This window comes from Temnothorax nylanderi, unplaced genomic scaffold, assembly GCF_030848795.1.
Source record: "Temnothorax nylanderi isolate EJ_2023f unplaced genomic scaffold, tnyl_v1.0 TNYL_tig0567_pilon, whole genome shotgun sequence".
Taxonomy (NCBI): Eukaryota; Metazoa; Arthropoda; class Insecta; order Hymenoptera; family Formicidae; genus Temnothorax; species Temnothorax nylanderi.
Window position 1 is genome coordinate 22,365 of NW_027249629.1, and position 27,965 is coordinate 50,329.

General features: G+C 33.1%; 4 protein-coding genes and 1 long non-coding RNA gene across 8 annotated transcripts; 2 read left to right on the plus strand and 3 right to left on the minus strand.

The window, feature by feature from the left end:
• The first annotated feature begins 560 nt into the window (after positions 1 to 560).
• Positions 561 to 2,328, plus strand: LOC139783982 (uncharacterized). The gene is made up of 2 exons (XR_011721437.1): positions 561 to 1,778; positions 1,865 to 2,328. It is a non-coding gene; the product is annotated as an uncharacterized lncRNA (long non-coding RNA).
• Positions 2,329 to 8,629: 6,301 nt separating this feature from the next.
• LOC139783992 (trimeric intracellular cation channel type 1B.1) lies at positions 8,630 to 15,773 on the plus strand. Its single transcript, XM_071723168.1, has 8 exons — positions 8,630 to 9,021; positions 12,456 to 12,612; positions 12,817 to 12,912; positions 13,063 to 13,151; positions 13,281 to 13,368; positions 13,489 to 13,609; positions 13,699 to 13,860; positions 13,942 to 15,773. Exons 1-7 carry the CDS (start codon positions 8,901 to 8,903, stop codon positions 13,852 to 13,854), a joined length of 828 nt encoding a protein of 275 aa, XP_071579269.1. The 5' UTR covers positions 8,630 to 8,900; the 3' UTR covers positions 13,855 to 13,860; positions 13,942 to 15,773.
• On the minus strand, positions 15,756 to 19,661 carry LOC139783989 (uncharacterized). The gene is made up of 6 exons (XM_071723163.1): positions 19,006 to 19,661; positions 18,678 to 18,834; positions 17,672 to 18,580; positions 17,260 to 17,478; positions 16,946 to 17,149; positions 15,756 to 16,847 (listed from the first exon to the last, which is right to left on the minus strand). The coding sequence occupies exons 1-6, from the start codon at positions 19,042 to 19,044 to the stop codon at positions 15,880 to 15,882; spliced, it is 2,496 nt and encodes an 831-aa protein (XP_071579264.1). The 5' UTR covers positions 19,045 to 19,661; the 3' UTR covers positions 15,756 to 15,879.
• Positions 19,662 to 19,876: 215 nt separating this feature from the next.
• On the minus strand, positions 19,877 to 21,773 carry LOC139783993 (uncharacterized). The gene is made up of 2 exons (XM_071723169.1): positions 21,156 to 21,773; positions 19,877 to 20,182 (listed from the first exon to the last, which is right to left on the minus strand). The coding sequence occupies exons 1-2, from the start codon at positions 21,495 to 21,497 to the stop codon at positions 19,931 to 19,933; spliced, it is 594 nt and encodes a 197-aa protein (XP_071579270.1). The 5' UTR covers positions 21,498 to 21,773; the 3' UTR covers positions 19,877 to 19,930.
• A 146-nt stretch (positions 21,774 to 21,919) lies between these two features.
• On the minus strand, positions 21,920 to 27,751 carry LOC139783990 (mitogen-activated protein kinase p38b). 4 transcript variants are annotated; one of them, XM_071723165.1, is made up of 10 exons: positions 27,591 to 27,751; positions 26,128 to 26,257; positions 25,995 to 26,053; positions 25,658 to 25,799; positions 25,421 to 25,583; positions 25,234 to 25,305; positions 23,914 to 23,993; positions 23,160 to 23,238; positions 22,904 to 23,077; positions 21,920 to 22,827 (listed from the first exon to the last, which is right to left on the minus strand). In XM_071723165.1, the coding sequence occupies exons 1-10, from the start codon at positions 27,725 to 27,727 to the stop codon at positions 22,748 to 22,750; spliced, it is 1,116 nt and encodes a 371-aa protein (XP_071579266.1). In that variant the 5' UTR covers positions 27,728 to 27,751; the 3' UTR covers positions 21,920 to 22,747. The 4 variants fall into 4 exon arrangements, with proteins under 4 accessions (XP_071579266.1, XP_071579265.1, XP_071579268.1 ...); XM_071723164.1 differs by lacking the exon at positions 23,914 to 23,993 and adding an exon at positions 24,660 to 24,739; XM_071723167.1 differs by having other exon boundaries at positions 27,277 to 27,701.
• Between the last annotated feature and the right edge of the window lie 214 nt (positions 27,752 to 27,965).

The following is a 27,965-nucleotide window of genomic DNA, read 5'->3' on the forward strand; positions in this document are numbered from 1 at the left end:
TTAGATATGAAACTATGGGGCCTGGATTGGATAATCTAGCTTTAAATACCCTAATAGGTCCAGAATATAATCCTGAAATTTACCTAGTTTTTCCCAAGATAAAATTTATGTACTATAATATCAAGAGACACGGTAGTGTTTCGCGCCAAGTACGCGCGGAGCGAGACGCACCGTGACTCATTTACGCGAACGCACGAGTTGCGAGTACCCGAGATTTTGAGATCTCAATAACGAGTAAACGGATCAAGTTCTAAGTAGGCTAGAAATAAGTAGGCTTGGTGTGATCGATAGCTTGGGGTCGATTTATATAATAAGTGTTTTTATTTTTCCGCTACGTGCCCTACGAGCGGAGACGATGCAAAGTCTGAAATGGTAAATTTTACAATTAAGAATTAAACGTCGTCGTCGTCATCGCCGTACGTACGGTTGCTTTTGCCTCGATAGATGGCATTTAAGAACATCTCGAGCGTCCCCCCGGGTCCCCTCCATGACAGTGTTGCTACACTGAAAAGAGACAGCATAAACGCGTACGTGCGCGCTCGTACGTCGCTTAGTGCGTTTGCACGGACAGCGCGCTGTCAGTCAGTTATATAACCTAGAAATACATATCGCGTTCGCGCGTAACACCGTGGTCTTTCATCGTTAAATACTACTAAGTACGATCGTTTAATTCCCAATTTCGGTCGCGTCACGCAAGGATCGAAGTGCTACGAAATTAGGATGTGGGTGTCACAAGAGGCAAAATATCAGCGGGTCGGAGCATCGACATATAGTATGGACTACGCGATCTCTATATGAAAGCCTTCAAAAAGTGTCCGGTAGAGTTGACCTCTATCAGTCGCTATCTCTTTTCTTCCACCGGTGTGAGTCGCCGGTCATATTTTTCTATACCTGTGCGCAGTCCATACTATATGTCGATGGGTCGGAGATATGTAGTGATAGTCTTGACCGTTTACTATGTTTACGCGAGCGTTACTTCTGTGGTAACTTACAATAATTCACTCGTTTACGTGGAGGAATTATCGTATAAGTTACTACAGAAGTAACGTTTGCGTAAACGTAGTACGTGACAGATAGTGTGTGTGTATGTATGTGTGTGTGTGTGTGATCATCAATATATTATATAATATTATATATTAGAAGGTGCATCCAAAATCACACACGTATGCATATGCCGTCTTGTAAATGTTTTGTAAATTGCTGTCTTGTAAAAGTTGAAGAGAATGAGAAAGTGATCTGTAGCGCAATTCGTATTGTAGGCAAGTTATAATATTAATTGAATCGAGTCCATTATATTATTTATGATAGACGTTGATTTTATATCTTAGTGTCTGGAAATATTAATTATTCACGAAAGCAATAACAACAAAATAAATGTTGGTAAATTTTACGTTTGTATTCAGCAATCTCTAACATTTTAAAAAATAATTAAATTAAATATGTTCTTCTCACACACAAAAAAGATTAGACTCTAAAAGGATTAATTAATATTTAATCTAAATATATCTATCATAATAAAAATTATAATAGCAAAGTTTTTGGAAGTGGTGGACAAACCAGTTTATATTTTTAATGCAAACTTTACCTCGAATTTTTATATTCGTCAGTCATCAGAGGATTTTTTCTGCAGATATTTGAAGACTGGTGGATAATGGATTTTCTCGTGATTGAGCGCATACACGATTCTCTCTATTTAGATACTAACTTTTTGAATTCTGTTACAATAAAACTTTACTTTTTAGTATGGCGAACTCTTTGGTAATGAAGTTTTTAACAAGGTAAGATTTAAGATTATGTAATATAATTATAATTAAATTATCGTTTGGGAATATTATATATAACATTAACATAATTATTTTTTAAGGTAATTATGAAGGAGAGGGGCTTTCTTACCGATTGGCTGAAACTTCACAATTTTGTATATTTTGGTGCGTAAAACATAAATCTGTAAGTTAAAACTGTCGCTCTCAAATTTAGGAAAAACATTATTAAGTACTAAAATTGACTGTTGCGTAGTTAGAATGTCTGTTATACCAACATGATGTAGACACACATGATCATGCGTAGTGACGTAAAAGTACATGGAATTACAGTACTATAGTGCAGTATAACAGCAACCTCTCATAATAGTCTGGCGCCTTTAACGAAAATAATCAGCCACTAACGGAAAAGGAAATTCTGAATGGTATTGGTTACTGCTTAACAAACGCGAAAGACTGGGACGGACATCGCGCAAAGAGGAACAAAGTACAAAACCTAGAGTAAAGTTGTATTTTTAAAATTTGTAGGCTAAGCTATATAATAAATAATTAAGTCTGTTAATATAAAGTGTGTTTAATTTTAATATGACAATTTATTTTGTTTTGCCGACGATAAATAAAAATATTTTCTTTTTTGGGATAAACGAGTAAAATTATTATTAAAACATCCTTCGAAAATCCTTCAAATAAAATATTGGCCCAGCCGGGATTCCAGGGAATATTTTAGGGAAAAATTTTAGATTCAAGCCTGGGCCAGACTGGATTATAAAAATAATTATGGTACAAACCAAGCAAATATCTAGGAAAATTATAGGTCCCAGCTAGATTCCAGATAATTTTTTTGAACAAATTCTGAGCGCAATCTTGGGCCGACCTGGATTCAATAATAGGGCCTATACGATTTAGGCGTCCCAAACTTTACACAGGCCCTAGCTAGATTGTCCACCTGGGTCCCAGAAATATTTTTCAAAAAATATATGGGGCCCTGATTATTTCCAGACAAAATTTCTACCTGGGATACTTATAAATAATAAAGGTGTCCAGATATAGGTACATGTCCAGTTATTGGTATGTTTACCTTATATGTGAAATAGGGGTAGAAGATATTAAAAAATATAATAGAATTAGAATTGCTAATAATAAAGGGGTTACCAATTTCTGTTTAAAAAAATCTACGTGATTGCTCTAATTTCCGCAAATTTTGAAATATCAAGCTAAATTTTTTTTATGGATAAAGTTTTGACAAAGATTGGTGAAGAAGTTTATACCGATTTTTGCCTAAAAAGTGTATAAGTTATGTATGTAATCTATCTATATAAAATAGAATGTCTGTATGTATGTATGTTCTTTATACACTCTTAAACTATTCGACCGAATTTTTACCATAAGTATAAAAAATATGGGTAGAATTTTCCGGGGAGTGTTATAGAGTGTATAGTTTTTCGTTACCGATCTTTTTGGGAACCGGTATCCGAAATTTTTCCAATTTTTCGGGAAATAATTGACCGAATTTCAAAGAATTATATATGAAACAGGGGTAGAATTTCCCGGGGAGTACCATAAAGTGTATAATTTTTCGTTACCGATCTTTTTGGAAACCGGTACCGAAATTTTTCCAATTTTTCAGGAATTAATTTACCGAATCTCAAAGAATTGTATATGAAACAGGGGTAGAATTTTCCGGGGAGTGCTATAAAGTGTATAATTTTTTGTTTCTACCGATTTCTGTTTAAAAAAATGTTTTATTATTGGAAGTACTTGACGTCTGTATGTATGAGAGTATAAAATAGGTGTAGAATTTTTCGGGGAGTGTTATAGAGTGTATAGTTTTTCGTTACCGATCTTTTTGGGAACCGGTATCTGAAATTTTTTCAATTTTTCGGGAAATAAATGACCAAATCTTAAAGAATTGTATATAAAACGTTGTCTCTCTTCCGCAAATACCACATACTTACAATATTTTTTGTAATGCCTGTTGCGAAAGTTTGATTTAAGATTGAAATTAAATTCAAATAAGAAATAGTATTCAGTGAATACCGTTACGAATTAACGTTTTGTCTCGCGTGAATTTCGTTGCAACCTTCCCGTGATGCACATCGGATTACGCAAATGCCGGCGGTATTGTGTTAAAATCATAAAAAAACATGGGTTATCTTAAATTGCGATATTTCGTTAATTAATATTAATAATAATTATATTGAATAAAAAATATATTGTGCAATTTTAAATATTATAATTTAATCTATATATCTATAGGGGAGACCGGGGCTAAAACGTCTACGGGGTAAATACGTCTAATCAAATATCTCGGAACCTGTATATTGTGCGAACTCGCTATTAACATTGTAAACGCTGCTTATAGTACCCATGTGACCAACGGAGTTTCGGCAGGTTACCTGCCGTGTTATGATTTTTACGAAGGCAAACGTGTTTTCGAAAGGTGAAAGTTACATTTTCTGCGCGTGGAAATTTTGTAATATCTACAATAATATTTGCTCTCCAAATCTCGAGGTACGTGATTATAGAGTAATGCATGCTGAACACGAATCCAGTGTAGTTTTTTCATTATCGTTGATGTCTAATATTTCGTGGGCGATCAAACCTGAAACTTGTGTTTGGGGCTAATCGGTCAGTAAGCAGTCCGGGTGCATTTCCAAGGCATTTTCGGGCTCACTGCATATAGAATATGGATGAGACGGGAATTACAACCGTTCAGACACCGAATAGAGTCATCGGACGTCGAGGAGTGAAACAAGTCGGGCGAGTGACTTCTGCGGAAAGAGGAACCCTCGTAACTATTTTTTAATAATGTTTCGCATAAAAATTTTAAATAAATTTTTATATTTTTCTCTTAAAAAACAATTATTGCATGTATCCTATTATTTTTTAGGATCAGATGTACGTATATGTATTGAAAATGCAGTGCAGACTGTTATACCCCGGCATTTTTGAGATTTCAATTTTTCCACCGTTGTCGTTTTTGCTCTATACCGGTTAAACAAAGCGACGTAGACAAAAATTTCCTATATAAATTTTGTAGCTAAAGGTTCACTCTTTACAGTGGTATACCATATTTAACTACAATTATTTATTTTGTTGTTAAAAATCGGCACCGAAAAAAAACGGACTGTTTAGCCCCGGTCTCCCCTATATATAATAAAATTTGAATAAAAATAAATATAAAGGATTCTTTGCAATTGCCTGATAAGCCATTGCCTGATAAAGGAATTTTTTTCGATTAAGGATATTGAAATACAAATGAAGTCGTTTGAAGAGAAACGACTCCCGGGCGAAGCCCGGGTAACCAGCTAGTCTATATGTATAAAGGAAGATGTCCTGACTGACTGACTGACTGACTGACTGACTGACTGACTGACTGACTGACTCATCAACGCCCAGCCCAAACCCCTGAACCGAATTTTTACCAAAAGTATATGAAATAGGGGTAGAATTTTCCGGGGAGTGCCACTATGTGTATAGTTTTTTGTTACCGATTTTCTGGAAACCGGTTTTCCTAATTTTTCTAATTTTTCGGGAAATAATTGACCGAATCTCAAAGAATTATAGATCAAACAGGGGTAGAATTTTTCGGGGAGTGCTATAAAGTGTATAATTTTTCGTTACCGATCTTTTTGGAAGCCAGTACCGAAATTTTTTCAATTTTTCGAGAATTAATTGACCGAATCTTAAAGAATTATACATGAAGTAAGGGTAGAATTTTCCGGGGAGTGCTATAAAGTGTACTATTTTTTGTTACCGATCTTTTTGGAAACCGGTATGTTTTGGAAATCGGTTACGAAATTTTTCCAATTTTTTAGGAAATAATTGAGTGAATCTCAAAGAATTGTACGACGGAATTGAACTTCAGTAGATAAAAAAGTAATATTTTTCAATTTATAGCATTTTAGAGAGAGAGAGAGAGAGAGAGAGAGGGAGAGGGAGAGCGGTAGAGAGGGAGAGGAAGAGAGAGAGGGAGAGGGAAATGGAGAGAGAGAGAGAGAGAGAGAGAGAGAGAGAGAGAGAGAGAGAGAGAGAGAGAGAGAGAGAGAGAGAGAGAGAGAGAGAGAGAGAGAGAGAGAGAGAGAGAGAGAGAGAGAGAGAGAGAGAGAGAGAGAGAGAGAGACTATTTGCGTGTCTTATTACATATGTCCTCCGGGGCGAAGCCCGGGTAACCAGCTAGTCTTATATAAAGTATCATTAAAGAAAGTCATTTAAGGAAGGTTGGTATTGAATTTGACGAGGATCGCTGGAGGAGTCACCGATTTCTGCTTAAAAAGTATATAAGTTATAAATGTACTTTTATATAGAGTAGGGGAGAGTTGGCAATTACCGCGCGGTTGACAATTCCGCGCCATTGTTTATCTCAATAACTATTTGTATTACGCGCCTACAATGATGTTAATATCATAGAGTAACACGAAATACCCCACCCGCATGCGCCGTCAATGCGTTCCGGCCGTCCATGTAAACACAGTGCGCTCTGGAAGCTTCTCTGCTTGCTCGTTGCAATTTTGCTGGTAGTTTCGATAAGAGGTGAGTGATATAATATTTACATTAGAGAAATAAATTTGACGGATTTGATAGGCTAAAACACTATAAAATTAGGTTGCAAAGTGATTTTAGAAACACGCGTTTTTTTCCTATATATTTTAAAGTTGTAAAGTGAAATGATTGAGTTTGATAATTTCGCGCCCAAGGTATAATACTCATAGGTATAACGATAACTGTGTGTTAAGAGTTACCAAGACTGTTTAGTTTACAATGTAAGGTGCTTACAGAAAAGATCGTTGCTTAAGTTTTGATTTGAATTTATAATGATCGTTATTTGTTAACGCATTCACTTATTTTTATATGTAGGTACCTACTAGACGATATTAATGCATAAATATAAAAAAAACATTTTGTTATTGTGTTCTACTTCATGTCACTGGCTGAAGCCAGAGTAATTTTTATAGGTACGGCTTTATTAAACTGGGCACGATTTTATCAGACCTGGTCACGATATTATCAGACCAGTTTGATAATACCGCGTTTTCTCATTTTTTGGAAAATTATTAATATTTCAGTTTGTGTTTAACTTTCAAGATTATTGCTATGATATATGGATAGCCAAATAAATGACCTATCTAAAACTGCACAGTTTGTTTTTTTGAAGCATTTCTGAGCTTAGATATACGCTTCGGTTCTTAGGGGCTCGGTAATTGCCAACTCTCCCCTATATAAAGGAAGGTTGGTATTGAATTTGACGAAAATCGTTGAAGGGGTGTTATACCGATTTTTGTCTTAAAAAAGTCTACGTGATTGCTTTAATTTCCGCAAATTTGGAGATATAGGTATTGAGGTTTTTTTATAGAGTATCATAAAAAGTAGGTTGGTATTGAATTTGTCGAGGATCGGTGAAGGGGTTACCGATTTTTTACCTATGTAGCCTGAACTCCCAAAGTCAACATCAATTTGACATTGCGTCAATTGTAAAACTCCACTTGTGCTAATTAGTTGACCCTCTATCAATTCATAAAAAGATTAAATTCAAATTTAAAAAAGTGTGCAAATTAGAAACTTGCACATTGCTTCCTCATCATTACAGATCACTACCATTGCTCCTATTTTATTTCGCTCATAAAGTTTTCTTTGTGAAAAAGCCAAACTAATAAATACTAATAATTATGCATCAAATAAAATACAAGCTTCCTCATAAGAGGAGCTTTGTGAGCGAAATAAAATAGGAGCAATGGTAGCGATCTGTAATGATGAGGAAGCAATGTGCAAGTTTCTAATTTGCACACTTTTTTAGGCAATTAATTTACCTCATTGTGTGCCATTGTACCCCGTTAACGAGACAAGTTGACTCGCTAGACATCCTTGAAGATAAAACGGATTTCTTCTATAAATTTACTTCTAAAACTTTTCAGTATATATATATTTTTCTGTTGTCGAAGGATTGTATTTTCAAATTATATTAAAGATAGGCACAACGCGCGCGCGTGCACTTAAAAGATCGTTATCGCACAGTGATACCGATAACGATAACGATTACGACGATGATAGCTATAAAACTTTAAAAAAAGTTTTGATTTACAATTCAGATAAAGACACAAGTTCGTAATCCTATTTTATTTCGCTCACTAGTAACAGTATATATTGTTACAAATTGCATGATCAGTCATAATTTTCTTCAGTTCTTATAACATATTTCGAGTATATTCTTAAAGAGAACAACGAAAAGATCAAATAAAAGTCAAAGAGCAGTAGTGATTAGTCATGTTAAGATTAGATGCTCCTAATGGGCCATTTTGACGTCACGATGACGCGTAAAAAATGATTACATCAGAATATGATGTCATTTTGATATTTTCATGACTGATTTGTTCTACTTAGGTCGATATCGGAAGTTGTCGCTGCAAATACGGCTAATCAACAGGAATCTTTGTCAAAAAGATTCGATAATGCCGCGCTAGTAGCTGTACCACATAAATAGCAGAGGCCCGTTCTAGACTGGAGGATGATCCTACTCGCGGCTTATCCTAGTGAGTATAGTGTAGACGGATAAAAATCATTGATTATCCATGATTTTTACCCGTCTACTTACTAGGATGAGCCGCGAGTAGGATCATCCTCCAGTCTAGAACGGGCATCTGGTTATAGTGAAGTATAAGTGAAGGAGTGGAGTAGATAATATAGAAATCTTTTATCTTCTTACATGCCATGTCGGCAATGCAGAAATCAATATAGATTACTATACTCAGTCTTTCATCGCCATCTGCACGCAGTTTAACAACACTACTTGATCGATAAAGCATGGAATAATCGTGATTCTTTCTTTTTGTTACTTTTGACCACAAGGCGGCACAAGGTTAGGTTAGGTTAGGTTATCCTAGCAGACGACGAGACAGTAGCAGACTGCAAGTGCAGACTAGCAGCTAGTAGACAACACGTAGCTGGCTGCTGGCGTCGTACGCGGGCGCTCAGTCCTCGGTCGCAAACGTTTGAATCGTGGAAATCGAGCCAATCGAGGAGCATACGCGTCGTGATTCTCACGCGAGGTGTTCCGAAACTTCTGAGGTGTGTGAACGTCGTGGTTTGTTGTAGGATCAGGCGAGCGGCAAGAGCGAGCAACGTTGTTACTATTTACCGCCGACGATGGATCCCGAGGCGTTCCTGGATATAGCCAATCAGGTTGTCAAGCTGAAAATGTTCCCGTATTTCGACATAGCGCACTGCGTACTGTGTACGCTGCACGTCAGAGAGGACCTAGGAACCGGTGAGCTGCGCGCCGGCCCGCGCTCGGCCGCGTTTCTAAATTTGTAACGCTCCCTCAGCGGTGTATCCCCCGGTACCGGCTCTGGCTCCGGCTCCGGCTCCGGCTCCGACATCTATCTCTCTCTCGCGGTGGAACAGCTTCCCCGTGACCTCGCTATTCCCGTGACACCGGGACGGCGACCACATCCCACGCTCTCCCACGAAGCTTTATATTTACGAACATGGTTGTTCTTGGTCTCCCTCTCTCTTGCATTCTTGCTTATGTCGCCGTTTTTTTCTCGCGTTAACACAAGGTACAATCGGCGAAATTTCTACGATCTCATAATTGCCAGGAAAATTATAGAGATATGTTCGTTCCGCGTCGAAACAGAATTGAGATTATGAGACTACAACTGTGGACATTTCACTGTACACTTGAAACACTGGATAAATAATGAACTGACAAACAATGAAAAACTACTGATAAATAATGAAGAGCCGCATTCCCCGAAGTTTCGCGAAACGGCAAACGGCGATTGTTCATGTTATTACGTAATGTTGATAACAGGATCGAAAAGGTGTTCATCGTCCGTTTCTCGAGATTACAGAAGATTGATAAGTTGTTATGACACACAATAATCGATCGCGACTGTTTTCAATCACACGTTCCATAAGTAATAATTAATCGGTCGAATTATACACGCTAATAATAATGGAAATTCTATCGTTTATGTAACACGTTACCGCGCGAATTATGTCTTATGCCTAGGATTGATTGCACGCCGTAATCACTATTGCATAATTGAAGAGGTATTTCAATATCTACAGCGACAATTGGAAAGTTGCTGAAACTAAATAGATGTTAAGTTAGCACTCCCCCCCCCACAAAAAACCGAAATAACACATGCAGAAATTAAGTGCTCTTTATGTGCTCTATTCACGATTTTTAAGCTCGAGCGGTTCAGGGGGAAATCGCAATTGAAAGTGGAGGTGCTGGCTTAACGTAAGTTAGCACTCACTCAAAATTACATAAAATAAAAAACTCAGTATGCTTTTTATGTGCTTTCAGAGGCCTTAAACAAAATTAGCCTATCTGTAATAGTTTAAAAGATATATGCCAAAAAGATCTATGAACCATTAATATAAGAGTAAAGTGTCAGTTAAAATACAGATAGCGAATTGGTTTTTGTTTTAAAATGTTCCTCAATTTATGTTCTTTCAAAATGTGCACAATGAAATTTTCGTGCTCATCCCCTTCGGCTGGTACTCTTGTAAGTATGGTGGTGCTCACGTTCGGGTCGGCCGAAGGGGATGAGCACGAAAATCTCATTGTGCATATTTCGAAAGTACATAAATTGAGGAACATTTTAAGACAAAAACCAATTCACTACCTATATTTTAACTGGCTTTATTTTTATATTACTTTTATATTAATGGTGCATAGATCCTTTTTGGCGTATATCTTTTAAACTATTACAAATAAGCTAATTTTGTTTAAGGCTTTTGAAAACATAAAAAGTACATAATTCTAGCATACTGAGTTTTTTATTTTCTATATAATTTTAATTAGTGGGGGTGCTAACTTACGTTAAACCAGCACCCCCAGTTTCAATTGCGATTTCCCGCTAAACTGCTCGAACACAAAAATCGTGAATAGAGCACATAATTAGCATATAAAGAGCACTTAATTTCTGTATATGTGTTTGCTTTTTTGTGGGGGAGATATTAACTTAACAGACATACTAAATAGTTGTTATTTTGAATGGATAGAATTAAATTTAACTCTGCTTTACAGAAGAAGCCGTCATTTTTATTAGCACACAGTGCCAAAATAATATACGTTTATAAATTTGTGAAAATAAATAATAAAAAAATGAATGTATATATACATATATTTGACTAGTTACATGATTCAGTGACATTGACTACATTTACATGACGGTTTATAATTCGGTTTTATAACTACCGTATACTCATAATTATCACTTAAATATAAGCCTATTTTATATTTTAAATATTTGAATGAATCAATCTCTTTTGATATATATACATATACGTATACTAGAAATTGTAGTTTGAGTATATCAACAAAAGCTTCTATTTAAATGATCATTATGATCAAAAGAAGAAAAATTTTTTTAGGGTATTTTCTAAGTATAAGTACAAAAAATTGAAGGGGATATTCCGTGGCTATATTTTTAAAACGAAGCAATTTAGGGCATATGTTTATAGGATCTTTTTTTCCTAAAATATTTTGTACTATGTGGTAATCAAAATGACTCATTTCTTCGGTAGAATAATGTTTAATTTACTTTATTCTTTCCATTTTTGTTATACAAAATGACAGCGGTTTTAACAATTTCCCGATTGGCGTCCTGTATTTATTTGAGGAAAGAGATCATGGTAAATATTAATAGAATATAATATGCAAAAGAGAGATGAGAGAAGTAACGCATTATTAAGAGGCATATCAAAATCAAAGTTGATTAGGAATCAAGAGCTGATTTCACACTGCTTGGCACAATTATCATATAATTCTATATCTCAAAGCAATGACACAGACAACCCAGCTGATCTATTTCAGTATGCACCGTGCCCGCACGTACACAGTTAAAGCCAGAAGTATTCAAAATAAAGGCTCTTTCGGAAGCAGCTTCTCTAAAACATGCTTTTTGCCAGTTTGCATTATCTGTTTATTACGTTAAATCTTGCTCTTTTATTACAAACTGCTATTCTTAAACTTACTATAAAATTTGAATCAGACCACTTTATAAAGAAATGTTATTTTTTTATTCAAAAAAAATTGTAGACAACTTAAGATAGTAATAAATAAGAACAGGAGCAATAAACTCTTTTCTTCAATTTTACAATATTCGTTTTTAGTTAATTTAATATTACGTTAGTATTGTGAAAGAGATCTATTTTCTTTAAGAAATAGATTTTAAACTAATTTTCTAATGCGATAAAGGGTATAAAATTGAAATTCAACAGAAATTCATGGTTTCTTCAAATCACTTTAAATTCCTCTAAATGTACTTGATGCATTATATCATTATTTTCATTGATAGTTACTCGCACATCTCTGACAATGAGTTCTCATATATGGAATGTGTTGTAAGGATGTATTATATAGATTTACTTATAAGGATTCCCTAACTGACTTATCCCAATCAGCATATATATCTTCAACATTCCACACCGTAATAAAATTTTATATCTGTCACATATAGCTTAAAAATTTTTTAACAATGTTTTCTGAAAAGAACATTTTACAAATACTAAAGAAATTATACTATAGTGTAGATACTGTAGATGTAATTTCAGATAACTCTCTTTTTCATTTTCTGTTTAAAATATACGCCATCATAAATCATAAATGTCATAAAATTTAATTTTATATATAGTTAAATTTTCGGGATATAATATATAATAATTATAATATCTTATATTATTCAGGTGCACAAGTATTTTCTCGCAAACATCCTCTATCATGTTGGCTGTCTACAATGTTGGTCGTTTTTGCAAGCGGTATGCTGTGCAATGGATTATTAGGAGAACCAATTCTTGCACCTTTAAAAAATACACCACAAGTGGTAGTTGCAACTATTGTTTGGTCAGTAATATCAAAGTAGCCTGTTGTAATGCTTTGTATTTCGTAAAATCTATTATTTATCTGCAATTATGTGAACTTTACAAAAATTACTGAAGAAATAATTATCTATCTCTTTTTAAAAATAGAAAAAAAATTAGTGATGTATATGTCATTAAAAAAATGAAATTACTCGCGTCATTAAAAGAACTTTTCTGAATGTTTCAGGTATGTGATATTTTACACACCGTTCGACATCGGTTATAAAGTAGCTAAATTTTTACCGGTAAAATTAATATGTGCTGCTATGAAGGAAATATATAGGTAAGTAAATATCATTACTTGTCAATTTTTAAGATATCTTTTGTTCCACCATATATTTATAAGAGCTTGTATATGAAAAAGAATATAAGAGTAATTTAAAATAAGATGTCAATGCATACAAATTAAATTACCTATGCTATTTTTTTATAGGTGTAAAAAGGTATACGATGGAGTGACTCATGCAGGAAAACTTTATCCAAATGCATATCTTATTATGATATTGATTGGCACGCTCAAAGGTTGGTCATAAAACATGTATCAAATGGAATATATACTGCATTATCTTTACAACTAAACTATGTGAACGCATACTATAAAACAAATCAATATATTTAACTATTAACAGTGTAATTATAACATTTATACAGGTAATGGAGCTGGATTTACAAAATTATTTGAGCGTCTTATACGTGGCGTATGGACACCGACCGCGATGGAATTTTTGCAACCCAGTTTGTATGTAAAAGTCATAATATTTACATGAATAAATACTTAGATTATAAATGGATTATACATAATCATATTTTTAATTGGCAGATAAATGTAATGATAATAAATGATAACTTTTCTTTATAGCCCCACAAAAGCGTCCATGGTTGCATCAATTATCTTTGTGCTAGATAAAAAGACTGATCTCATTTCTGCACCTCATGCTCTTGTATACTTTGGCATTGTCACCTTCTTCGTCTACTTCAAGGTAAAATCTATATCCTGAGATATCTCCTTAAATTTATACATTTGACATGCGTAAAGTAAAATAATATTGACAATAATATAATTTTTTAGATATCATCAATTTTGCTTGGTATTCATGACCCATTTGTGCCATTTGAAAATTTATTCTGCGCCTTGTTCCTGGGAGGAATTTGGGACTCGTTGGCTAAATTGTTAGGTCGTGGTCAAGCTAAAGATGAGAAGGCGGACGCAAAGAAAACAAATTAAATAATAGTAAACACGATATACATCTTCAAATACTGCAAAATGCAAATATGTCACAATAAATCAAATCTCATCTATATCTCTTTTCAGAAAACATATTTATGACATCATCACAAGCTAGCATTGGCTGCTTAACCAATGATGAAACTACTTAAAAAGCTAGTCAGATGATAAGAGTTACTCTTGACTCTTGACAAATCATCAAATGTTGAAGAGAAGTACAATAATTCAATATATATGTGTGTGTGTGTGTGTGTGTGTGTGTGTGTGTGTGTATACACACACACATACACATACACATATATACTTTAAGAGTAAAACTTATATATTGAATTTTCGAGAAGTGTGTGTTATAAAAATATCAACAGTATTATTTCAACTAATATAAAACAATGGATATATCATATTTATGTATCATTTATCATTTTTTTCATTATGCACTTTCAAGCAAATGAAGAAAATTCGCAATTACATCTATATAGAACTTTGCTCTCATTTATCAATTAAAGATACAATGTTATTTGTCGATTATTTTTTTTTAATCTGAATTATTATTGTCAAATATAATAAGATATACTGATTTAATTAGCAAACACAGAAGTATATTCTTTTTGCCAATATTGATAATACATCTTACGTAACTTGTTAATGGCTGATTTTGAAGTTTGTTTCCAAGTTATTTGTAATACAATGCGCAATTTTTACTATTATGCAAATACATGTTAGAATATATTCTAGCAATTTGTAGTATGCATCTTAAAAATTAACAGGATTGTGTTACTTATTCATTCTATAATAATATACAGAGTGATTCAAAAATACTTATACAAACTTTGGGAGTGAGTTTTCCACACATAAAACAAGAAAAAAATGTCATACACATATGTTCAGAAATACTTGGTTTATGAGTTATAATCGAAAGATTACTTTCAACAAAAACTGACAGAATACATCTACAATAACACATGACCAATGTAATACATCTTCAATTCAATTGTTTATCTACTTATAATTCATAATAAATGCTCAAAATGTCCTCCACCTGCTTCAGTGCACGTATAGACACATCGGATCATTGACTGTGACAGACCTTTTCAAAGATCTCATGAAAGTTGCAGATGATTTTGCAGATCTACGATATGTTGGCGAAGCATCTCTTTATTTGCAATTTTAGTTGCATAAACTAGGGCTTTTAAGTGTCCCTACAGATAAAAATCTAATGGATTTAGATCAGGTGAACGTGCAGGCCTGAAATGTATATATTTTTTTCTTGTTTATGTGTGGAGAACTCACTCCCAAAGTTTGTACAAGTATTTCTGGATCACCCTGTGTGTATATATATATATATATATATATACATATATACATATAGAGGAGAGTCCCCTATTATGAGATAGCGGGGTTTCTGCTAAACTAATAGGTCCCATCTGTTGGTTCTATCATGAATACACTTATTGCCTTTACGGTGAAATCTGTTTAGTAGAAAATTCATTACATTCATTAAATTCATTACATTTTTTAATTCTGCCCATAGACTTCCGGCAATCATACAAAATGAACTCGGTATCTCATAATAGGGGACTTTCCTCTATATATTTACATAGAGAAGAAATAAATGTACTAAGGACAAATAATTGAACTGATTAATGTCATTGTTAAATAATTGTATTGCTGCTTTATGAATCCTATATAAGACATTAAAGATATACAATAACACGTATAAAAATGAACAGCATGAAAAAATAGAAGTGTCTCTTTTATACTATTTTATTAAATTTAAATATTGATACTGTATATCACACACATGAGAGTTTTCTTTAATTCTCGTCAATAGATGTGTCCTTTACAATTAGGAATACCCATATTCTAATTGTGAAAATATTATACATTTTCATGTAATAAAATGGGATTTAAATTAAAAATTTTAATTTATTTGATTACCATGACAAAAAATTAATTATCGAACTATAAGATTTATTTCTATGATATGTTTTCATTTACCATATTATTATATTGAATTAAATATACTTATACATATGACTGCGACATTCTATACAATTCAGTCCTTCTCCGTGTATACTTGCGTGATTTCGCGTACAATGGAATTTTGGAAATACGTTGATTCGATAATAATCTAAGGTTTGCTTTAGTCCAGTCGTGATTACATGGCAATGAACTTTTGCATCTTTTGTTGTATCCATAAATTCTCTTCGGTAACAAAGATGTACGGTAGTCTATACAATTCACTTCTTTCTCGCGTACATAAGAAACGCCAGGGTGTAACAATTTATCGTATTCTCTAACTGAATATTTATGATACATATTTTTTGAGCATTTATCGACGTTCGCCATCCAGAAAACGTGGGCATCGCGTACGCATGTCTCCTTGTCCAATTTTAGAATACCTTCGCTATTATTAGACTTGATTACGCGAATCAACATAGGCTCGCGATTTTGAGTGGCGACACTTATCTTTTCCTCGAAACTGGGATCGGTTACAATGCCTGTATCTTGTAATTGCTTCGGAGTATATTGAGTTCCCGATTCACGAAGTGATATTTGCGGCAATGACACATTCAAGCCGATATCATGATTCTCTGTACGCGCAGTAATATCTTTGTCCTTGACAAAGAGTTCTTCTGTCATTGTTTCTGCGTATGTGGCACCATTTTTCGAAAGACTGTGATCTCTAACTTGCGATATGGAAGGTCTATACAATACTTCTACATTTTTCGAGTTGGCAAAAGAGGCTGTAAATGGATCTATAGCAGCATCCTCCTTTGTATCTTGAGTCTGAACCGAATTTAAAGTAGAGTTCTGTTTCGAAGGGCTTTCACTTTTCGATTTGGATCTAGAATAAAAATTATTTAATAACTGCCTCTTTGAATAATCCACGAGTGTATATATTTTTAAAATTTCGTCTGCATATTCTTTTATTTTATTTAAAACGATAAAAGTATTTATCTCATCTTCTTTTCTTATACAGCTCTCTTGCACTGAAAAAGATTACATTGAAAAGTTTTAACATACCTCTTTTTAATAAATACATTAATTATATAGATTCACTATTTATAAAATGTTCAAAAATACCGACCATTCTTGCTATTCAATTCAAGAGCATGCCTTATTAGCTCCAAGCAGGTTTTGATAAACATTGTTACGGTGTTATCTTCTTCCGGTTTTTCCAAACATGATAAACAACTTGGGCTTTCTAATTCAACAGCAGAACTACTGCCAAAATGTATATTTTCATTTGCATATTTTGACGGAATTTGTTCACAAGCAATCATCTCAGAAGCTGTGTAAAAGATATATTGTAATATATAAATACAGTTATAATATGACTTATATAATCATAAAATAAACTAAATCTATATATTGCTGCGAGGAATTATAATCACTACTTACAATTAGAATTTACATTATCTCTGTTCGATAAGAGTGACGTAACGGAACAAATTTTTGTTCTTTCTTGCATAACTTTTTCCAAGCATTGAAGTAAAACTTGTGTTATTACAGAATTCTCTTTGATAATCTCCATTATGTCGCTAGAACAGGTTTCTTTAACGCAAACTTCATTTTCAACTAATTTTTTGTCATCTAACTCAAGATAAGCTTTCTCCACTCCTGAAGCGATATCAGAAAGTAGATTAACAAAATGCTGTTTATACATCATTTATAAATATTTTTCTTTACAATTAGGCAAATCTCATTACTCATATCTCAGTAAGATAAAAAATTAAGTTAAATTTTTACAAATCAAGTTTGACGTGACATATCTCTCGAGATATTAATTGAATATATCTTGAGATTTAAAAACCTTTCTGATCATAATCACCAGAGTCTTTCTGGCATTTATTAGTTGTCAATTCCTTCCAATCTCTTTGTATCAGTGGTAAATAATTTCTATCGGTAGTTATTAATATAAAATTTGGCACAGAGCCTCCTACGCTCTTTAATTTTATACCAATCGTATTTCGCATGTCGTTAGCGGGACATTCCACAGTATTTGTATCAATTTGCTTTGCTTTTCGTGTCGAAGAATATTTTTGAGAAGCCTGGCAATTACTTGGACTCGCATAGATGGTATTCTGAATTTCCTTATCACACTGTTGTGCAGTATTTACTGCTACTTGCTTCAACTCTTCCTGAGATGTTAAAGGCTTACTTTGGATTTCTCTATAACACTTTCCTATAACATCTGTTTTCGTCTTTGACATGCAAACTGTGTTTTGTATTCCTTTATCATGTTGTTCGACACTAGTCCCTACTTGCTTCGTTCGTTTTTCCGGAAATAATTGTTCACTTGGCAATTGTATTTCTCTTGTACAGGATTTTGATTTGGACGTAATAATTGGTCCCGGTGTCATCTGTTGATTTATGTAATTGCCTTGCGGACAGTGAGTTGTTAATATGTCTTCAGGATAGTCGGTATAACTTGGTAAACTGCTAGGAAAGCTTGGACATGGAATTATATTATTATATTTTCCTTGATATATAGTATCTGTTCGGTATCGATGTGCCTTGTATCCTTCATAAGATTTATCGGCGAAATTGGAGTATTCTGGACAAGGAACCGCGATATCTAATGGTTTTATTTGTTCATAAGTTTTTTTGGCAGTTATACTCAATCTGTTAGGTCTTACATCTTCCCAACCACAGGATGGACACTGCAGCAATTGCGCATCATTCTGCTTTTCGGTTTTGCGATCTAATATATCAAGATTCTCTGGCATATATGTAGTGTTTGAATCCAATAAATAAATTGAATATTTAATAATCGCAAGTTTAAAACAGAAATGATTATTTCTTAAATACTTCTTTACCTGTTTTTGTAAATTTAGTGTTTTTTCTTGGTTTTGTCTTATAATCTTGCTTTGTTCCTTGCACACAAGGAAAATTATATGTACTTTTATATTTGTCATATGGTGTTGTAACGCAGTCTTTTAAAGGAGATATTGTTTCTACTGATTCCATTCTGTTCTATCCATAATAATAATATAAATAGTTAATTAAATTAAAATCTTCAGTATTAATATCTCAGTGTTTGATTTAACAGTATAATTCATAAGATTAAAAAAAAATTGATGTATTTTTGAAATAATTTATGTATAATGTATCCTTTTTTTGCACGAATTACATAATATATATTACCTGTAGCTTGTCTTCATCATCAATCACCTTTGTTAACATCCCAGCTATTACAGGAAACCAAGCAAAAGGAGATTTGTACGGTTTGCCCGATTGAAATCCCTTGATAACTTTTATTTGTTCTTGTCCATATCTAAGATGAGAATAACGCTTTTGAAACTGATTCAATCTGGATGAATAAAAATCGGATATAAATCTTCATATAAAAATAAATGAAGATTTCTATCATTTACTTTTTTCTCTTATTGCTTTTACTTTTTTCTTATCACTTTAATTTGCTCTAGACAATCGGATGCATTCAATTCGGGTATATTAAGTTCTTTAATAATACTCTTCAATGCTTCATTTTTGGCTAAACAATCATAATATTTCACATAATATGGATTCCAAAGACATAAGTGCTCCCGATATGCATTTAAAAAGACGAGAGTGAAATTTTCGTTCCACTTAAAGGACATAATTATCAATATATAACAACACGGAATTAAGATTTACATATTCTATAGACAGAAAATTTGCACGACTACCACATGAAGGAAACTGCAATTCTTTGTAAAATCTTAAGTGAATACATCTGCTTATCAATATTCGATATAACGAAAGTTTTCTATTATCTGAAAATAAGTAATCAGCACAAAATCATATGTATATAATTACTTATATACATACATAATTAATTTATAACTATATTTACTTAAATATTTTTTTGCAAAATATATTTGTTTTACACATTGATAAAAGTATTGCAAAACAGATCATATTATTTGCATTTTCTAATGTATTTATTAATATTTTACTGGAGAATTTATTGCCTATATATCTATATACATATAACATATCACTTAACTTTAAATAATAATTTAAACTGAGAATATTGATTGCAATCACGTTAGTACTTTATTACCAAAAATTTTTTTCCCTCTCTTGCCTATTGCTTGTAACAAAATCCAAATTCTTTGCTTTCTTTAATTTTAGTAAGTAATAAACATTCCTGTAATGTTAGACCACAGCTACAAATTTCATCTTTACACATTACATTACAATCGTTACAATCGCAACAACAGATTGAGCTGCTACTCTGGTCCGTTAGTTTAGATTCTAAGATTTTTAATCGTGCTTTTGTTACCAAATTTTGTATTTCTTTTTCCAATTCCATAACAGTCTCTAAAAATAAGTTATGCTAGTTCAATAATGATAATTGTTTCCTATTATGATCAACAGATTTTACTTACGAATGTCAATAGTTCGTAATTGGAACGCTATGCTTTTTCCAAATATGTCAAAGTTATCTTCAATTTTTTTCCTGCCATGCACTTCTAAAAGAATATTATCCGTGCATGTAGAACTATCCTGTTACAAAAGAGTTTACATTTTTTTCCATCCTTTCTCTTGAAAAATCGACAATATAAATTACTTGCTCTTATTTAGTACATATAAACCTTTTTTCCTCCATTGTCGCCTGCGACATATTTTCGCTCCTATTAAAATTGTAACATTGTAATAAAAATATAAAATTATCGAAAGTATTTGTATCTTATACTTATTAATAATGTGTCTCTCATATTCGTTTCTAACGTGAAGCAAATCCGTTTGCGTTTCGTGTTCTGCGATAATATCATTACTCGTTTCTGTCGCTACATCAATTGTTTGAATAGTTCCAGAAGGGACGAGAGCATCTTGCAATTTCGGAACAGAAGGAATGGTATCTCTGTATTTGAAAAATATTATTGTAATTTTATTTTGTGATGCCTTATAGAGTTACACAAAATAGATATATAAATAACAAATGACCTCAATTTTAAACACAACTCGATCTCTTGAAGCTCACAAGTTCCACAAGTATTACATGAGCAAATATGTTTGCCCTCTGATTTCTCAAAAGATGAATGCAAAAATTTATTTTGAATACTGCCATCATTAAATTTTTGAGAATTGTTATCTTGCTGCAAATACGTTCGTGCATATTATAAATATAATATAAAACAATATACGCATTATAAACATGAACAAAATATGAACATAACTTACAATACATGGTTTTAAAAGATAATGATATTTATCATTATATAACTACTACTACTTTATCATATAAATATAATTTAGCAATCAAGCCTGTATAATTATTTCTCATATACTATTCTGTTACATCATACCTTCCTGAAATTATTATAATGAGATATTGACATGTATGGAAAGAAGAGCATGTGCATCGTTTTAAACCACTTCGCTTTTGGCGCATACAATTTTTCACAAGAAATAGCTGCAGCGATTTTTGATAGTTCATAACAGTATTCTTTTTTTACATTTTGAATTCTCTTAATACAATCACATATTGTTAATCCAGGAATATTCATGGAGTTTCTTATCTCCTTGTACGCTTCGTAACGCAATGATTTGCTATTGAACTCAGAATGAAATGAGTTCCACAAACATTGATATTGTCCATAAAGTGCTATTAATTTCTCAGTATCATCCTCAGTCCATATATTTGGCATATTAAAAAAATATTTTATGATAAACTATAATTAGGTTATTTAACCTTTTCAATCAATACTATCAAGATAAAAAAATTTATTTAAACACAAGTTTAGGCAAGATTTGCATTCAGCTGGTGTTTTTTGAATAGTGTGTATGACTACCAAAAAGAAAATATACCATAAATGTTACAATACACTTATTCATTGTACTGCTCGATTACGAATACACAGAAATTTAGAAAGAGGACATAAAGAAAAAGATGAATGATACTTGTATCATTAGGTCTGTTTTTTATAGCTGACTGGTTGAAATAAGTATATGGTTAAAATTTGACGAAAGCGGGAGAAGTTCTAGTGCAGTCCAGTAGTGCAGCAATAAAAAACAAACCTAATAAAAAAATTAATGAAAAGTTTGAAAGGGAAATCAGACCAGTTTCAAATATATCTTCATACATATTTCCTTTTCTTCTATCACACATTAGCAATATAAATATAAATTATTGTACATTTGTTTTGTAAATTTTATAATCTTATGTTTATATAGCAATATATCCTTTATTGTTATCAAGTATGCAATTCCTAATTTATAACAATGCCTCGTATATTCAATTCCATTTTATTGCTACCATTATTGTTTTCTCTATTGTAGTAGGAATTCTTTTAGATTTCAGCAAATATTGGTCGTTTTGTTAAGTTTGCAAACATGGGCGGATTTATAGTTAGAAATATATCGCATTGTTTTTTGATTTAGTAGCATGATTAAAAAATAATAAGTACTACAATTGTTATATCATTATATATGTTTAAGTCTAAAGTTACATGTATATATCTGATACTACGTACTTTGAATGTATCATATAGCAAGTTCATCATAATTTATATATGATAATAATCGATTATTTCATAAAATCAATTAATTGCATGATCTCTTTCATGGACTAAGAGAACTGATACTTGATAAAATAACTTAAAAAATTTATACACAACGAGATCGTTGTGTAACAGACATTACTGATAACCGAGTTACGTAATTAAATAGTAAGTGAGTTTAGTTTTCTTTTCGAGAAAAATATATCCTATCTTCTGGACAGATTAGCTCAACTATCAACGATATACTACGTTATTTATAAATTATATACAGTATTATTTTTGTATATAATAATTATATATCCTTCACTCTCATGATTAATGTTAATCTATATATTATTGTATCTTACTGTGCTTAAATCTATATTACACGCGTTATAACTATTCTTAAGAAGTTGTTCTTAAGAAGTCGTTTCAATTGTCGAAGACAATGTAGGTAGCTGCTGTGGGACGAAGTTTACAACCTCATGATACACAAGTTCTACAAGTGAAAATATCCATTACCCACAATGTGGCAATGCTTTAAATTAAAATAGGAATTAGTGAAGATGCGTTACCTTTCCATTTCTCTACTGGAAGATCCATATCCTCGAAACTCTGGTCATATGGTAGAGAAACAGGTTCGTCAGTTGGATCTGCATACTGTGCAAGGTATGGATGTGCTAAAGCCTGTTCCGCTGTGATCCTTCTCTCTGCATCCAATTCCAACATCAATTCCAGTAAATCAATAGCTAAACAAAAATTTAATGATTCTGATGAAATGCATCATTTGACATTTATCAATATAAGTTACCAGACATTTTTGTTATTTACCTAAAGGATTAGCTCCACGAAATACCTCTTTAAAATTTTTTTTCTTTAACGGCGGCAAACTTTGAATATAATTTCTGGCCTGTAACAGTAATTCAATTACGGTAAAAAAAACTCATATCGCCATTTATATAAATTAAACTGTATCCTATATATGTATACTGTATATATCTACTAGAGATATATATTTACTATATATATTTCTTCTCGTATGTTTTATATATCTTTATTTTCATATAAATCTCTCAAAAGATTTAAAAAAACATTTTTGTGACATAGCAAAATCATACACTTTAATCTGAAGCATTATAAACGAAATATAAACATAAACATCATAAACTAGATATCAAATTAACCCTTAAAATGCATACGTTTTTTCGGTACCTTCTAAGTACATACGTAGGTCTGTCACGTTCAACGCTATTTTTCCCTACCTTAAAGTATTTTAAAAATCTAAAAAAATTCATGAAACATCTGTCTACATTGTAGTTGACGATTTTATAGTCATTTTGATAAACATCGTTTATTTAATATCTTCTGACAGGCTTGCAAGTTTTACATTTTCGAGCAGATATCACTTTGGCTCGGATACCGTAGACCCACATATGCAGCTTAAGGGTTAAGATATTTAAAAGCTATTTTTTTTTTTTTTTTTTAATAAAAATATACATTTATATTTCTCTTATATATAATGACTATATTTTGAGTCTGAACATAAAGTTTAGAATATATATATTGACTTAAAAAACAAATTTACCTCTTGGCTAGTAATTTTGCTTAATGTTTCTTCTGTGGGTGTACCACAGAGTACTAACACTCGTGTTAGATGATCAATGTCTGCTTATGGTTAAGGTATGTTTGGAAAAGCAGTATTAATTAAATAACAATTAAAAAGTAGTTTTATTAATGCTAAATACATAAAACCATTCCCACAAACTGGTAAGTGATCGCATCTAAAGCAAGCTGCATATTTGTTATAAAGCAGCGTGAATTAGAGCTTTAAATAAATATCAAATGTGAAAAAGATTTAACTTTATATAGTATACTTTATTTAATATGCTATATTTGCATACGCCAATAAGCTTCATATTATGTAAAATTTAAACCTTTTTCTATTAAGATGTACTTTATATTACAACTTGTCTTGAAATCTATATTACTTGAATTTTTCTTGAATTTTCTATGAATTTAGTAATTATATGAATATATACTACTTTTAATTATTATTAATATTATGTTATCCGTAAATATAATTTATTAAGCTATCAAAGTATAGATTATTTGTTGCTAAAATCTTATATTAAATATTGCATCAATATTATGTTAAATCTAAGGATTTGCCAAGATGTAATATTCATTTTTATTTTACATGTTAACAAAGAAAAAGAAAAGATCAAGCACAGTTTACATTTTATTCAAAATGTATAAAACGTGCATTTCATGCTACAGTAATAAAGTAACTAGTAACTACTGCAAAACAAAATACTGTAAAATAAAACTTACCGATTCTGATGATATTTTTTTCATAAACTCGTCTCGTGGAGTACCCAAAATTTCCATAATTAAATTCAGTTGATGAATATCTGCTCTTGCTAAGGCTCCACTATATTTTTCTTTGAAGATACTAAATATCCCCTTTGTTAAATATATTTTATTATTTTTTAAAGCAATATGTTACGCATTCTAAATATGTAATTGATATTTTTATATATACAGTCTTTATTATATTATATTCATGCTAATTTGCAAATAGCTTTTAGATTGAAAATGCAAAGTGTAAGCAGATGGCTTTCTAAAAGCACATGTTAAGCAGAATATATACAGTGGTGTTAAATTTAAGAGTTTAATGCAATTATGGGATATCTCAGTTACGATAGATCCTTAGCAAAAAGCATATTTATTAAAAGACATTGCAACTGGATGAAACAAATAGAAATATTTATTAAAACTAATTAATAAGTTTGTGTTAAAAACATAAAACATACATTTATCGTATAACTTATGAGAAAAAAATTAATGTGAAGAAATACTGGAAATTAAAATAACACAACAAAAACTCAATAGTGACAAAGGATACGATCTGTTCCAGGAAATAATGTTCTCCCAGTTAATAATTCCGCCATGATGCATCCCACTGACCAAATATCAACTAAAATGTATAACAATAGTATTACAACATAACGTGATAAGATTTCCATTCTTGTAAGATAAAGCAGATAAGATATCTCTTTTTCCACTAATCCTCTTTCGGTACAATTACTGACCTGTTTGATTGTAATGCATCCAATTAAGCATAATTTCAGGTGCTCTATACCACCTAGTGGCGACGTAACCGGTCATTTCGTTCTCTGTGGGCCTAGCCAACCCAAAGTCTAGTATTTTCAGTTCGCAATCTTCGTTGACCGCTATGTTGGACGGTTTCAAGTCCTATTAATCAAATCTGTCAGAAATGGCTTCTATATTTTTCACATTTTATGTAAACATACAGCGCACTATCGTACCCTATGTATAATTCCTGCAGAATGGATGTATTTTAAACCACGGAGGATCTGATAGACGAGAAATTGCACATGATCGTCAGAAAGCTTTTGCGTTCTGACAATATTATTCAGGTCAGCACCCATTAGATGTGTGACTAGATATCTATATAAATAAATAACACAATTAATACAAGCAAAATAAGACTGTTCTCATCCCAGTTAACAAGGTGACGTCTAAAGACATCTTAATGACGTATTATTAACGCTAGAGATGTTATTAAGACGTCTTTAGACGTCACTGTGTTAAGAAATATGTTTGATGTCTTGTTAACTGGGACATAATGGACATGGTACCTACACATGTTGAAAATCTTCCAAAGATGAAGACGGATGAAATACATCTAACAGTCCTATTACCTACAAAAGAGCAACACGTATCTTTAAAACTGACTACAAGCATAAAGTATCTCGATGATTGAGCATTTACCCACATTTTCATGATTCATATGTTTTAACATACGCAGCTCCCTATATGTACGTTTTGCGTGCACAGCTGACTGAAACGGCCTGGCTAACTTTTTGATCGCCACCTTTTGTCCAGTGGTTGTATCCACCGCTGAACTAGAACGTAAAATTTTTTTTCACAATAACACGATTTCTAGTCGTATTTTTTATTGGCACTATCTGAAGCACTACATTGTGATTTGTATTTAATTGTTACAAACTTTAACACTTTTGTAAATCGATTATATCATTAATTAAAATATTGTAAAATAAATAAATAGCTTATATAGCTTCATAGATATATTACTGATATTTTCTACAATTTGTTTTTTTTCTTCTTTTTCTTTCAAACTCAATACGCAACTATTTTATTTCAAATACGGGATAAACAAATGTTTAATTGTAAGTCAAACTTTGATCGCAAGATTTCGCGTTATTCGCATTATTTCTCAATTGTTATTGACAAACATTGTGCGTCGTTCCAAATCCATTCTATTTTCGTAAATATGCGGACGCGTGCGCAAAATTCCCTCTCGGAATTAACGCAACCCCGGCAATAATTATATCCGGGCTCTTCTCTACGACGGAGAATAGTCGCGCGACAATCTTGCCGTTCTAACGCCGAAAATGTAAATGTCAAGGTTGCGATCGGTTCATGGCCCCCAGCAGCGCGGGACGTCGCTCGTTCCAGCAACTTTGCATCCGATTGTCAATTGATCGATCATCCCCTGAACGACAGTTAACAAACTGAACGATACAGAGGTGCAAGAAGCTTATAAGGAACATTTTTATAACAAAATTATGAAATTTATATTAGATACTTATAAATTACAAAAATATAAAATCAAAGTAAGACGTCTAAGAACTGCGCGTTGCAATGCAAGACATTCAAAGGATATCTCCGACAAAGGTCGGAAAACTTTATTTTTTGCGACTTGGTCAAGAGCTTCTTGACAGAGTCTCTGCCGTACACACATACATACATCATACATCATACATCGCCAAGGTTCTCCACCTTCGGCGGTTGCGTGACGCGCGCTCGCGCTCGCGCTCGCGTGCACGTAACACCGCGCGACGAATCGTGCCAACAACGTCGTGCATCGTGCGTCGTGCTGCGGACGGCACTTGTCGCTTACCAGACTTGGCCGTAGGCGCCCGAGCCCACGGGAGTGAGCAACTGGTACCGCTCCGGTACCTCCCATTCCGTTCTGTTGATCTCGATCTTGTGAAACTGCGGCATGCCTCCCCCGCGCGCACGTCACTCTCGGCTCCGGCGAGGATTACGGCGACAGCCGTGACAGCGTCCCTTCGTTCTCGCGTTCACCGACTCTCGATCTCTACCGCGCGGCGCAACACCACATCTCCAGGTCGGCCGGTGCCGCTACGAGCTCATTGCGGTACAGACGGGTACAGGGTACACTGGTACAGGCACTACAGGCTACTCACTTACTCAGTCGGGCTACACGCTACACGTTCGACGTTCGACGTTCGACTCGGCTCGGAGTTCGGAGTCGGAGTCGGAGTCGGAGTCGGAGTCGGAGTCGGAGTCGGAGTCGGAGTCGGACTTCGGAGGCCAACGGGCCGCATCCTAATCGATTCCACCGCGCGATTGCGCGGTCTAAAAACGTTTCTCAATACTCGATATATTTATCGACTGTTCGATATCTTTTTTACGTTCGATACGAGATATCGAATAGAAGGAAAGCGCGACCCTGGCGAAAATAAGAAGCTTTATAAAGCGTTGACAACCGTTCAATGAGGGTTTTTTGAGAGTTTATACGCTTTCAAACTTTATAAGAACGCTTACACAACGCCGTTGGGTTTT